The sequence below is a fragment of the Ischnura elegans genome, chromosome 3 (genome assembly GCF_921293095.1).
Source record: "Ischnura elegans chromosome 3, ioIscEleg1.1, whole genome shotgun sequence".
Lineage (NCBI taxonomy): Eukaryota > Metazoa > Arthropoda > Insecta > Odonata > Coenagrionidae > Ischnura > Ischnura elegans.
This window is the reverse complement of record NC_060248.1, coordinates 7,292,474-7,306,971: the sequence shown is the minus strand read 5'-3', so window position 1 is coordinate 7,306,971 and position 14,498 is coordinate 7,292,474. Positions and strand designations below refer to the sequence as shown.

Here is a 14,498-nt window from a genome sequence, read left to right as displayed (position 1 = left end):
AACAGCGACTACTTGCAGAGGCCAGCTTGAGTTTCAAGCAGGCAGTCAAGATTGCCAGCTCAGTGGAGGCAGCAGAGAAAAACGCAGCAGCCTTGGCTGTCCAAGGAGTCGACAACGGCGGCCGAGTACAGCACATCGCATCATGGAGAGCAACGCAAAGGATCAACAACCCTACATCGACCAGGTCAAACTCAGTGTCCAGGGATGGTGGTGTGAAGTGTTTCTGTTGTGGGCAAATTGGGCATGTAAAGAATCAGTGCAAATTGTATGGTGTTACTTGCCATAAGTGTGGGAAGAAAAACCACATTGCCAAGGTTTGTCGATCGACGAGTGCGTTGACAAGTGCGACAACTGTGCGTAATAATAGTTACGGCCATTCCAGACCACCAAAATGTAAGTCTTTTAATAAGTCTATGTTAAAGCCAAAACACAATTTCGTGGGTTCGGAAAAATGTTCCGATACGCCAAGTGCTTTTTGTGTGGGAAATCAAGCTGACGATTTGCACATTGAAGATATTCAGCATATGTTTGTCATGTATGAGGAACATACCGAGAAAGTCAAAGTTGACCCAATAAGGGTAGATATTGTCGTTCAGGGTGAAATGACTACGTTCGAAGTAGACACAGGAGCAAGTGTGACTGTTATTAGTGATACATTTTACAAGAATAATCTAAGTTCTTGTACGCTTTACCCTAGCGAGTTAAAGCTATGTTCCTATACCAATCAACCGATTGTTCCAATTGGTAAAATCAAAGTCAAGGTCAGCTATCAGAATGTAAATAAACTTCTTGATATGTATGTAATCCAAGGGGGATCACATCCGTTAATAGGACGTGATTGGCTTAAAATATTGGGCATTGACATTTCCTTCAAAAATAAATCCGATCTGTACGGAATTAGCGATTCAAGTAAAATATTTGATAACTTTGATTTAATGGTTAACCATTTAGTAAAAAGGTTCCCTGAAGTTTTTACCAATAAATTAGGCCAGTACAAAGGCGAACCAGTAGAATTAATTCTGAAAGAGAGTGCTAAGCCGAAATATTTCAAGCCAAGACCCATTCCCTTTTCCTTAAAGTCAAAGGTTGAGAGTGAATTGCAACGTCTAGTGGACGAAAAAGTGCTAATGCCTGTACGTAGCTGCAATTGGGGTACGCCAATTGTGCCCGTGTTAAAAGCTAATGGTGACATCAGAATCTGTGGGGATTTTAAGGTCACACTAAACCAGTATTTGGAGGTTGATAAATACCCCATACCTCGCATTGAGGATTTATTTGTAAGCATGCATAAAGGTCGGCATTTTAGCAAAATTGATTTAAGCAATGCATTTATGCAATTGACCTTAGATTCTGAGTCACAAAAGCTTTGTACTATTAGCACACACAAGGGTCTCTTCTCTTATTGCAGAGTGCCCTATGGTATTTCGAGTGCTCCAGGAGTATTTCAAAAGGCCATTGAACAAACCTTAGCAGGGTTAGAAGGTACTGTTGTGTTTTTAGATGACATTTTGGTTAGTGCACCGGATACTAAAACTCATTATAAGCGATTGGAGGCTGTGTGTAAACGTCTTAGTGAATGTGGTCTAACAGTCAAAAAGGAAAAATGTAAATTTTTTGCAAGTTAGGTTGAATATTTAGGGTTTAAAATTGATAAAGACGGATTGCACACATCCCAAGATAAAGTAGCTGCGATTGTGAATGCACCCATACCAAAATCAGTCAATGAAGTTCGAGCATTTATTGGTCTTGTGAATTATTATTCTAAGTTTATTAAAAACATGTCAACCATTTTAAATCCTATGTATAAACTTCTACGTAAAGATGTTCCGTTCAAATTTGGCAAAGACTGTCTTTATGCATTCAATGAAGTGAAGAAAATCTTGACGCAAGCACCTGTGTTGGCACACTATGATCCAACACTGCCCGTGAAATTGGCAGTTGACGCCAGCTCCACCGGACTTGGTGCTGTTTTAAGCATAGTCACTCAGGAGGGTGTCGAAAGGCCAGTTGCATTTCATTCGCGAACCTTATCTCCTGCCGAGTGTGGGTACTCACAGATAGATAAGGAGGCATTAGCAGTTGTTTTTGGCGTCAAGAAGTTCAACCAATATTTGTACGGACGGAAGTTTACTTTATGTACCGATCACAGACCCTTAGTAAGCATTTTCGGCCCAAAAAGGGGATTACCTGTTTTTGCCGCGAGTAGACTGCAGAGATATGCTTTGTTTTTATCAGGGTATAATTTTGATGTTCAGTACGTTAAATCTGAAAAACATGGTAATGCTGACGCTCTTTCACGTATGCCATTACCTGACTTACACTCTGTTAATGAAATTAATTGTTTGAGGCGTAACTTGGTGAAAGCGATTCATAATTAAATTAAGAAAGAAGAACTTTGTACTTTCACATTAATATTTAATCACGACCATGGTTTCAACGTTAGACGTCATCATCAGGTGAACTCTACAGAGGTCCATCGCATCCCCTCCTAGCCTGGTATAAAAGGATGCGATGGACCTCTGTAGAGTTCACCTGATGATGACGTCTAACGTTGAAACCATGGTCGTGATTAAATATTAATGTGAAAGTACAAAGTTCTTCTTTCTTAATTTAACTCTGTTAATGAAGAAACAAAATTGGTAGGAACTTATTTGCATTGTATAGCTGAGAGTTCCGTACCACTAAATTTTGAACATGTAAGAAAAGAAACACAGAGTGATCCTATCTTAAAGAAGGTGTATAATTATGTAATGAATGGGTGGCCTAACTTTATCTCAGAGGAAAATAGTGAGTTACAGCCATATTTCTTAAGGAAAGAGGAACTGACTGTAGAGCATGGTATTATTATGTGGGGGTACAAAATTGTTCTTCCAAGTAAATTGCGTGACTATGTTCTGAACGAATTGCATTCGGGTCATCTAGGTATTGTAAAGATGAAATCTGTGGCTAGAAATTATGTTTGGTTCCCTAATATTGATAGACGAATAGAAGACCTAGCTAACAATTGCTCGCCTTGCCTTAGAGAACGTTCTAGCCCTCCCAAGAGTGAACTTCATGTGTGGCATTATCCCGCTTCTCCTTGGGAGAGGTTACATGTGGATTACTTGGGCCCTTTTAAAGGAAAGATGTATTTAGTGGTGATTGATGCTCATACTAAGTGGCTTGAGGTATTTGAAGTTAGCTCTACCTCGGCTAAGGTAACCATAGAAAAGCTCAGAGAGCTATTTTCAAGATTTGGACTACCTGTTTCCTTACATTCCGATAATGGCCCACCTTTCACTTCATTAGAATTTAGAAATTTTATGGTATCAAATGGTGTGAAGCACTCATTTTCGCCGCCATACCACCCTCGATCTAATGGGCAGGCGGAGAGTTCTATTAAGTATGCTAAGCATAAGTTAAGTTGCGCTTTTGTAGAAAATGCAGATGTAAATATTGCCCTGAGTAATATATTGTTTAGTTACAGAAACTCTATTCATAGTACTACGAATGAAACCCCTGCTAAACTAATGTTTGGTAGACCTTTAAGATCCAGACTAGATCTATTGAGGCCTAATGTGGTCAAGAGAGTGGAACTTAAGCAAGAAAAACAAAAAGAGTATTTTGGTGTTAAGAAAACAAGGATTTTGTTTGAAAATCAACCTGTTCTAATTAGGGATTATCGCTGTAAAGACAAATGGGTTGAAGGGATCGTATTAAAACAATTAAGTGGTGTAATGTATTCTGTAATGTTCAAGTCTGGTTTTGTTTGTAACAGACATATTGATCAGCTCATTGGGATGAATTCCAGCTCAGTGTATGCCAATTCTGATGATGTTAAAACGGGTGATTTCAATGTCAATAATGACGCAGTAGCGGAGAGGTTCCCAAACAAAAACAACCTTTTCCCCTCACTCCTCACCCACCTCTAGCATTCCCAGTACGCCACGTTTGCCTCACGCATCCCCATCGCTGCAATCCCCGGTTCCTTCTCACTCTGACACTCAGTCAAATGCAAGTGTTCCATCTCCAAACGAGGGATCAGCTGTTGATAAAAGATACCCTCAGCGCATTAGGAAGCCGGTTGATAGATTTCAATCGCAATGATCTTGTTTATTTGGTTATATTTGAGAGTTTAGTTGGTGTTTATATTAGTTTTTATAGTTTATGCATTGTTACACTGCTATTGTTATTGCCTTATATTTCCAAATATGTGTTTCCAAGGAGTTGTTAAATTTTTGTTTATTGAAACAAATTTATTTTTTTTGTTATTAAGTTTTGTTCTATGATGTAACCATTTTTGAAAGGGAGGAATTGTTGTATTTGTGCTGGAAATAAATGAGGCTCGATTGGCTCGACCGGCACGCCGCCTACCCCGGCTTATCAGCGGCAGTTGTGAGCTCTTGCAGTTGCTACCCTACCTGCCGCCGAGCCAGTCGGACTCGCTGAACTGAAAACCACGTTGTCTTGAGTCATTGAGCGGTACACCACAAGGCGCATCCCCATTTTCGGCTGCAATTTGTGGGAAAAAAGGTGTGCCTCTTGCACGAGCTTATATAGTATCTTAGAGAGCCACATCATAGGAGCCATTTTTTCTTCTCTTTAGCAGGAGTAAACGCCATGCCCCGTGTAACCTGGGAATAATTTGTGTATAAATGCATACACAGAAATTTTCCCCTTCCTTTAAAAATCCTGTGTATCCCAGATAATTAACAACCCTGTAGTATAAATACATACCTTGGACCTTTTAGGCGGTGTAGGAAGGAATTCATTGTCAGAGCTGTCGGAAATGTCAGAATCCACCTTATCTTCTGGCTGGAAATCGCTCTCCGAGTCCTCAAGATCATCCAATGGTACAATGGCATCACCATCCTACAAAATGCGAATGAAAAAAACACATTTCATACATTCGCACATGAAACGGATCTCGAGCCTCATACATGATGACACGTGGCACTGACAAGGGGTCACCACGTATCTTGCTCCGCCTTTTTCAATGCCGTATTTTTTATGGCCTTTGGAATGGTGAAAACATCTCTGAACTATTAGTGGTTCCGTTGAATGGGCCTTAGTTTGGCTGTAATTACCATATATGTACGTCCGAACATAGTCCCCCGTTTTTATACAAAAACGCCTGTGGCAAAAGTAAAAGGGGGGGACTATATTCAAATGCATTTTTTTTTTATTTTCCCAAAACTGAAGCCTCAAAATTATGGGGGGGGGGGGGCTATATTCAGAGGGGTTCTATAATCGGAGAAGGTAATTAATTTTCATGCGGTACTTTTCACAAGCCGTATATAATTCCTATATATCACAACCTCAACAGACTGGTCAGGTGGGGTAGTGGTAGCAAGTGTGACTCCTACCCAGGGGGCCAGGGTTGGGGGCTACGTCATGGAAGTATATTTTGCTGTCTTCATTGTGATCATACAGCATCAAGTTTTTCATTGATTGTCATTGCAGCAAGCATGGACATGGGACAACTTTTTTAATCATCATGATGGCTTTTAGGTATTTAAACAGTGTCATTTCAAACACGGAGAAATGAAGGCTGCACTTGCTACTCTTCAAAAACTTACCGAAATATCAACGGCTATAACAGTGGCTTCTTTTCGAAGAAATGACATTTGTCGGTGGGCCTCTTGTTATTATACTGAAAGGGCTATGGACGATTTTGGGAAGCGGCGAGCACAAGACATATGTATTTGGCATAATTGTTGCTTTTAACCGTGAAGCGGGTGTGAGTGTTATTTTTACACGACCGGGCAAATGGCGTGTACGCTACACTTTGCCCATGATATGTGCATATATGATAACACTCGATTTTTGTTAAACTTAATTTTTATTTGTAGAAATTACTTCAATCTTGTACATTTATAAGAGATACAGATATAAAGGTACACAGGTGGTACACTGCAGGTCGCGCGGCGTAATTTATATGTCAAGGGTGAAGGATTGCTCTTGCTGATCTAAAAAAATTAGCTACAATACCTCGAACTTTGAAAACTCACAATATAGACAGCAAAAGTACATTGTAGGAATACATGAGACCATTCCAGCCCAGAATGTGCGTACAATGTTTAGTACGTTTCTGAAGGGACCACAAAAAATGAACGTACTAACCAGGAAAACGTGCTAACGAGGAAAGTAAATAATAGCAGTCGGGGTAATTGCAATCTGTGGAAAAGTCGTCATAATTACAATTACTGTCGGTAGTTCTCGTAGGATTGCCTTCCTGAACTCTTTTCACCATTAAAATCACGAAAATGAGAGCTACATTGAAAAACAATACCATGTGAATAAAAATCACAATGTTTCATAGGATTCCCGAAGACAATTACATGAAAACGGCGTCTTTCTCCCGTGATTTATCCTATATTTATTTATAGAAAGAGGAAAGTAAAGCTAAGTCATTTCTTCTTTCGCACAGCATACTTGGAGAATATAACAACAACCCTGATTAAGTCCACTGGTTGTTTTTAAATATCATAAAAATGGGACAAAATTGTATTAACCTTAAATTACGGCAACAGCCGTACACATTCGCGTCTGGAATAAAACCATATCGATCGTTATATCCATCGATATATCGATTAATAACACGCAAGATTATTATATTATCACATAATTACAAGAAGATGTTATATTATACAGTTGAAATTTACTTCAGAAATTTGTATAATGTCGTCTGCTTACGTGCCGAGACAACGTATTTTTAAGCTAAGCTTCGCTTGGGGATCCAGAGCATCGTCTGCTCCCGCAGCAGTAGTCAAATACGCTACACCTAATCTAGACCATTTAAAAGGAGGCAGTATAATACTAATTGTAGAATGTTATCTCATTTATTTCTGCTGTTCCTTGGAAGGAGAAGCAACACAATGCTTCCATAGCCTTGACGTTGAGTTTATGGAGTACATGCAGTACTGCTTTAGATAAAGTGGGAATTGGATAAGACTCATTTCTTCATCATGATAACTCGTGCACTAGCGAAAATTGCCCACTCGCGAAATTTGTGCGCAGTGGGCACTCCAGAGGCAACAGAAGGTTAGGAGCTCGGGGTGGGGAAAATTGGGGCTTCTCATTGGCTGCAGTTTTCCTTAGTCTGACATTCCTGATAAATGGCCGCATTTTATCATTCATCACGTCACTGGAATTGAGAAATGCATTTGGATAAATCACGGTCAAAGAAAGAGATGTGGAACGAATTCAAGAATGTCAATGGCTAATAATAATAAGTTATATCATGAGTTCGGAGGTTTACGACCCTTAAAAAGATACTAGAGAACGAATTGCGGGTTACGTCACGGCAAGCAATTGAGCGTACTAACCAGGAAAGCGCAATTTTTTCGAACGTACTAACCAAATACTTTTACCTGTATTTTGTTCGGATTGTACCGGGACCGAGAGAAATCGTCGTACTAAGGAGGAAAACGTACTAACGAGGAACGTACTAACCAAGTTCCACTGTACTCCTTCAACAAATGATATACAGCATTGGAAAGGTAAACTAACAAACACGTAATCCTCAACAAAAGTTCAATTTTGCGCTAATGAAAAGTTTTATTGCATTGAAAGAATGTAGAAAATAAATCATGTAAATTATTTATTTGCTTCTAATCACTGCAAACTTTCTGCAAATGTGTACCATGCCTTAGTTTCTAACACAGTTCACAGTATTTTTTTTTACATCTATTGGAAAAAAACACATCTTCCAACTTTTTTTCTTGTTTTCTCCTCATCCTTTTCTCAGGCTCATGTTACGCATCATCCTCTATTTTTTTAAGTCTCTGGAGATCGTGTTCATTATCGATTTAATTTTACTGTATGGAAAAGTTAAGGATCGAGTTATCTCACAAAGAAAACTTCTTTGCAATATTGATTGTGAATTGGAATACTTAGGTATAACAAATGCACTCATGTCAGCAGTATTTGGCAAATGAAAGAAAATGGCCGTGGACCATCTCCTGATGTTATGTTTGTATAGTGCTGCCTATTTTGTCTAATGTGGCTACAACTCCTTTAGCGCAGTTATAAAAGGTCAATATTTCCAGTTTTCTTTTATTATCTGTTCGTCTTGGATACGTTGATTAAAATAGCTGTGTGAATTGTTGGCGAAAGAATTAGATTCTCTGACCATTTTACGACACAGGAAGCTAGAGATCTTTCTTCCTAAACCAGAATAAGTTGCTATTTTCTTCTTTCTCATCCATATTCGACTTTCAGCGCTAAATCTCTTTTATTTTTTGTGCACTGTTCCTGCAACCGTCAAATTATTGCTTACAATTTCATCTGCTTGTGGAATATTATTGGACCAGTAGTTCAAATTATGTTCCTCCCGTTTCTGATTACAAAAGAAAACATTCGCTTTACCACCTCTTTTGCTGTTATCTACAAAAGATGGACCCTCTGGTTGCCAAACTGAGTAGGTACATCTCTGAGTTCAAATGCAATCGAATTTGCCAATACAAAAATTTTGATGCTATATTTTGCGGGGTTGGAAGGTAAATATTGCTTATATGAACATCTTCTTAGAAAGGAATCAATTGCTCATCAGCTTTTTCTCTTGGCCCAATTCTATAATGTTGCCATGTATTGCGAGCAAACATCTCAAATACATCTCTACTTGGTGCTAATTTGTCACTTTTCATTTTCTCTACTCTAGTAGTCACGTTGTCCAAACAAAGAGATAAAGGGGAAAAGAGAAATATGTTATGGCTCATGGGGGAATAGCATATTTCCAATCCTAATCCATTGAGGTTCCAAAATAATAAAAAATTCTGTTACTCAGTTTTATTTGCCCTGGCTAAAAGTGCAATACTATTCAGGAATTCTAAGTCTTTCTTGTCTGTTTCACTATCTCTTTTACCAGAATAATTTTCAGTGACTTTCTCTACCTGAATATTAGTGTAATTTACAATTTTCTCTACCATTATTTCAATGAACATCATACAAAAACAAACCATCCGTGTTTTGAATCCAATTTTTTTTTTGCCAATAAGTCCACTCCTCCCAGTAACACTGCTACTTTTATGTTCTTTTGTTTGGTCTTGATCCCTGCGTATTACACGTTGCAACTCCATACTTCCCAACGTACATAAGCTCCCTTCCCTTTTACAAAAGTTCATCATCTCTGCACTGTTGTTCAGTGTAAGTGTCATGCGCAGCTATATGCCACCCATCTTTTTCATCAGAATCAATCTTCTTCCCTTAAAGATTCATTCAAAAGACAAAGGCTTTTTCTTCTACACTAGAGGTAGCTGACATCTAGTATGAATTGAAACGATAAATGTAAGTATTATAAGGCGAATCTTCAATGATAAATTCACAGAAATACAGTGGAACCTCGTTAAAGCGAGTACGGGCTATAGCGACACCCCCGCTATTACGAGATATAGCCGATGCACCGTCAATTGACCCTATAATGAGCGTGTTAAAAAATTCGTTTTTACGAGACCCTTTCGGTGTTGGCTCTCGCCATAGCGAGGGTTTCACCGCCGGAAGACTTTCATCAAGACTCCTTAACCTCTGTAATTGCTAGCGATCTGTAAGAAATGAAGTTAATGGAGTGCTCAGTCTCAAATTTATGTGGTAAACTGTCGTTCGATAAATATAATGATTGACGAAACAATGCTTTGCATGATTTTTATTCAGTGCGGCGCTTATAAATTGTTTGAATAGTTAGTCGTTATTTGAGTAAGGAAATTTATTGATGCAAAAAAACATCGCCTTTCGTCTGGATTTATGCTTACGTTTATTGGATAGATGTTTATCTGTCGCCGCACCACTCCTGTTCCTGTTTATCTGTTCGCAACTGGTATATTGGCTATTATTTGCTCCACCTCCGGTAAAGCGACAATTCGCTATAGCGAGTGTTTATTAGTGCACCGTGGGGTGTCGTTATATCGAGGTTGCACTGTATGTAAATAATGATTTTTGTGAATAAGTACTGCACAAACGTAATTGAACGAAGTCTTCAAAAATCACTTCTAAAACATCACATTTTCTACAAAGGTTGACATCAGAAACAAATAATTCCTCCTCCAAATTTTCAGTCAAAATTCAAAGTATATCAGCTTTTTCCTTTTTTCAGAAAGACTGCAGGAATCCATAGTGTACTCAATAAACGTGCTGTAAGTATTACATGATCGATTTTTCGAGGCTAACTTCGAGAAAAATCACGGTAACATTATTATAAATTACTAACTTTCTATTTGTTTACTTGAATTTAGGCAAAAAAATATACGTACCAATACATAAATATTTATTGATGTAAACGTAAAAAGACTACTTTCATGGTAAGTTTCAGTAAGAGTATCTATCAAATCTGATGAAAATGGATGAAAAACATTCAAGACGACTATAAATACTAGGCAGCAAACCGTAACGAGAACGGTCGCGCGGGGTGTCAGGCGCACCCCACTCTGCAGAGTTTTGCAAAAGTAATTTTTCTTTAAACTTGCACTGATTTTATAATAATATTTTACATATATCCTCAGAATGCTTAAAAAATCAGCTAGAGGGGGTTACTGAGCATTGCAGTCACAACTGCAAGAAAAAGTAGTGCTTATATAAGGCCGGGGTGTCTGGGACGCCCCATGCCGGGTTAATGGTATCTGCTATCGCAAGAGTGATTTTCATTTTTAATGTGGAAGGTGATAAGAATAAGCAAAGAAATAAATAACATTTTAGCGCACACTAACCATTGTATCGTCGTATCGTATGCTGGTCATCGTTATCTCTGCGTTTGAAATGACACTGCTTAAATGGCTAAACGCCATTATGATGATAAAAAAATTGTCTCATGTCCATGCTTGCTGCAATGAAAATTAATGAAAAACTTGACCCCGTAAGATCACAATGAACACAGCAAAATAAACTTCCATGACGTAGCCCCGAACCCTGGCCCCCTGGGTGGGAGTCACACACGCTACCACTACCCCACCTGACCAGTCTGTTGAGGTTGTGATATTTAGGAATTATATACGGCTTGTGAAAAGTATCACATGAAAATTAATTAATTACAGCCAAACTAAGGCCCATTCAACGGAACCACTACGTACCAGTTAAGAGATGTTTTCACCATTTCGAAGGCAATAAAAAATACAGGATTGAAAAAGGCGGAGCAAGGCACGTTGTCTCCCCTTGTAAGTGGTAAATATTCCTAATATTGATCAAATGAGACATGGAACCATTTTCTACAAATTAGTTTATGCATAATTTCTTTACACACTAATCACCCAAAGCATAATAAGGCCAGTAAGACAAAAATGGGAGAATAATATCTGACCTGTGAATGAGCGACTGACGACCCAGCAGTCATCACCTTTTTCTTCTCTTTAGCAAACACCTTACTCCTCGTGACCTGGGAATAAATTGCAGAGGAAGAATGTCCATCAGAAAAACCAGATAAACCAACATTCAACGGGAACAATGATAAAACTAAGGATTAGATGATCATAATCATAATTTATTCAACATTAAACAAAATACAATGTAATAGTCTTTGTCAAAGAAAAACTAAAGCTAGAATATACAATTTAGAGTATTGCTCTCCAGAAATTCATTGAGTGAATAGAAAGCTTGCGTCACTATCCACGAGTGAAGAACACCTTTAAACTTTCTTAAAGTACAATTTCTTGCCTCTTGAGGTAAGTGGTTGAACATGCAAAGTTTAACATGGTCAAAAGAATTTTTTGTAGTTGACAGCCTACAGTGGGGCTGTAACAGATTATTTTTGAGCCTTGTGTTGTAATGGTGGACATCAGCACCAGTTTTATGGCTGTCAATGTTCACTTTTACATTTATTAAACATTTAAATATATATAGACCGCAAAATGTCATAATCCCTTGCTGCCTGAATAGTGGTTTGCAGTGTTCCCTTACGTTAGAATTGGTAATAATCCTAATGGCTCTTTTCTGTAGAATGAATAACTCTTTAGAGGAGGAAGAATGGCCCCAAACCTCAATGCCATAGGAGAGGTGGCAGTGAAAAATGGCAAAGTAAACTGCTCGAAGATGTTCAGTGGGAATGAGTGTTTTCAGTTTTCTAAGAAGGAATAAGGCTTTTGATAACTTAGCAGTTGTAGAGGATGTATGACAATCCCATATTAGTTTGCAGTCAAGGTTTGCAGTAGCTTTAAATTTCTAGCGTGGTACAGAGTAGGGCTTAAGGAGAACACCATTTGTTGGGTTTTGTTTGTGCTAAGGGCAAGCCTGTTTGGTGAGAACCATTCTTCGGCTACTGAAAGGATAACATCCGAAGGATAGGTGGGGTCATTTAGATCATGTATCAGAGTAGTGTCGTCAGCATATAAAACTGACATGCAAGGAAGATGGTGTGGGAGATCATTTATCAAAATTAAAAATAAAAGAGGACCAAGGACTGATCCTTGTGGTACACCATGTGTAACATTAAGAGGGGTAGACAGTGAATTATTCACTTGAACACATTGCGAGCGGTTTGTTAAGAAGGACTCCATGAGTTTTAATTCAGTATTGTTGATACATAATATTGTATTATAGCATATTATAATAAGAGACACAATATTGGAGGCAGTCAGATATGAGGGTGGCTTGATAAGTCCACGACTTTTTCAACAAGGATTTTTTTCAGAAAAAAGGGTATTTTTTCCACCTTTTAGCTTGCAACAATCAGGCCCGTATCATAAAAGTCCCCTCGAAGCCGGCCTCCACCTCATTGTCGTCAGGAGGAGGAGATGCGATATCATAAAACCGACCTCAACCTCAAAAACGTCGAATTTTGAAGCCAGCCTCGACTCAAACTTTGAGGTTAGATTGTTGTCGGCTCAAAGCGTTTGAGGTGTCTTCCGCCATTGTGAGAAGATGGATGCTTTCCCGAATGTGAAGGATTAATACGATCTGGAAGAGTTTTTGGGTCATATTGAGGAAGATGCCTTCGTATATGCACCCAGAATCCGTCTAGCGGATGGAGACAATCCACTAGATTGGTACACGAACGAGGAATTCTTCGTCAGGTACAGGTTTCAAAAAGTAAATATAACCGACGTGTTACTTCCGATGCTACGGCCGGGATAACGCCGACTTGAGAGGCGTTCCTGACCCAAGGTTATTATAATTGCTTGCTTTCCTAAGGTTTTATTCCACGGACAGTTTTCAGGTGAGTGATTTAAATACTTTTCCTAACATATTTGTAGTGGTGTAGTAGTGCATTGATATTTTTTGTTACGTACATCATTGCTTTTATTCTTCTCGCGGTCACTGTATAACTAATAATCATGAAACACCAGGCGCAAATTATATTAGTTGACGAAAGCATTTATATATTAACTTATTATAAGCTAAAGGTGTTACATACGTGCAACTCTCTACGAATTTCAGATAAATGTTTACATAGTATATCATTTATATTCTTCGAAACGCCATAGATAATTATCATGTGTTTCTGTCATTGTTGTAGATAGTCTCTGGCGATTTCCACGAACTGGCTCAGTCGACAATGTCGAAGTTAATTAAGGCATGCGGTTTTGTTTATTTAAGCTCAATCATGGGCGTACCCAGCGAGGGGCAGCTTCCCCCCCCCCCCCCCCCAGAAGAAAAAATCGCAAGTCTTTAAACAAAATCTATTCTGAATTTAAACGAAAGCATTCAACAAATTTTATTTAAACCGGTGAAAAATTATACGCACAATACATGTAACTAAAGTAAAACTATTTTTTCATGGAAATAATCTCATACACTAATATTACATCTTGGTTCCCCCCCATTTAGACCATGGCTTGCCCCCCTAGTCATTATCCTGGGTACGCCCTTGTGCACAAATCTGAATCATCTCTCTACATTTACCTTTTGCCTTGGTCAAAGAGAACAATAGAGTTGGAAACCTAATTAAATTTAACTTGTGTTACTACGTCGTAAATGTAATGATTAATACTTCTTTAAAAATATACAATACATTGGTTTGATGATTTGACCCAATTAAATTGCAGGTTATTAGTACAGAAATTACTGGGAAGCTGCCAAAGGTAGTGAAGATTCTTCAATCACACGAGGAATTAGCCACTGCAAGAAGACTTTTGTATCGAGTGGCACACTTTCCTGGGGTTGATTTGATATGATTATTTACCTTAGTATTAGAACAAATACAAGTGATATTTGCTTTGCTCTGCATGTAACAGGTGGTTGCTGGTCCCAGGCTGGAGATTTTGGATATTGTTTGTCGATGGCCTGGGTCTACACACGATGCTGGGATCTTCCACAACAGCTGACTGTGTCTCCGCTTCAACAGAGATGAAGTCAATGGCTTATTGCTGGGAGATAGCATAGCTAAGATACCTTTACACACCAGTGCGCAACCCAGCCACACCAGCTGAGCATAGGTTGGTTAGAGGAAAAAATAAATTGTCTAACTTTTATTGAAAAGGGTGATGTGCAGTGACAAAATGATTTCATGGAAATGATAGCGGTTGTATACATATTATTTATTTTTTTCAGGTACAATGCATCACACATTGCAACCAGATCTGCAGTGGAGAGGGCAT

At 38.6% G+C, this 14,498-nt stretch overlaps 1 protein-coding gene across 7 annotated transcripts in view; it reads right to left on the bottom strand.

The window, feature by feature from the left end:
* LOC124155400 (zinc finger protein 37-like) overlaps positions 1-14,498 on the bottom strand; it is a 159,662-nt gene that overhangs the window by 75,412 nt on the left and 69,752 nt on the right. For all 7 annotated transcript variants that reach the window (XM_046529183.1, XM_046529184.1, XM_046529182.1 and 4 more), the window contains 2 exons: positions 11,267-11,341; positions 4,717-4,851 (listed from right to left, as the gene is read on the bottom strand). In XM_046529183.1, coding sequence (XP_046385139.1) covers positions 4,717-4,851; positions 11,267-11,341 — 210 coding nt within the window. The remainder of the gene's footprint in view (positions 1-4,716; positions 4,852-11,266; positions 11,342-14,498) is intronic.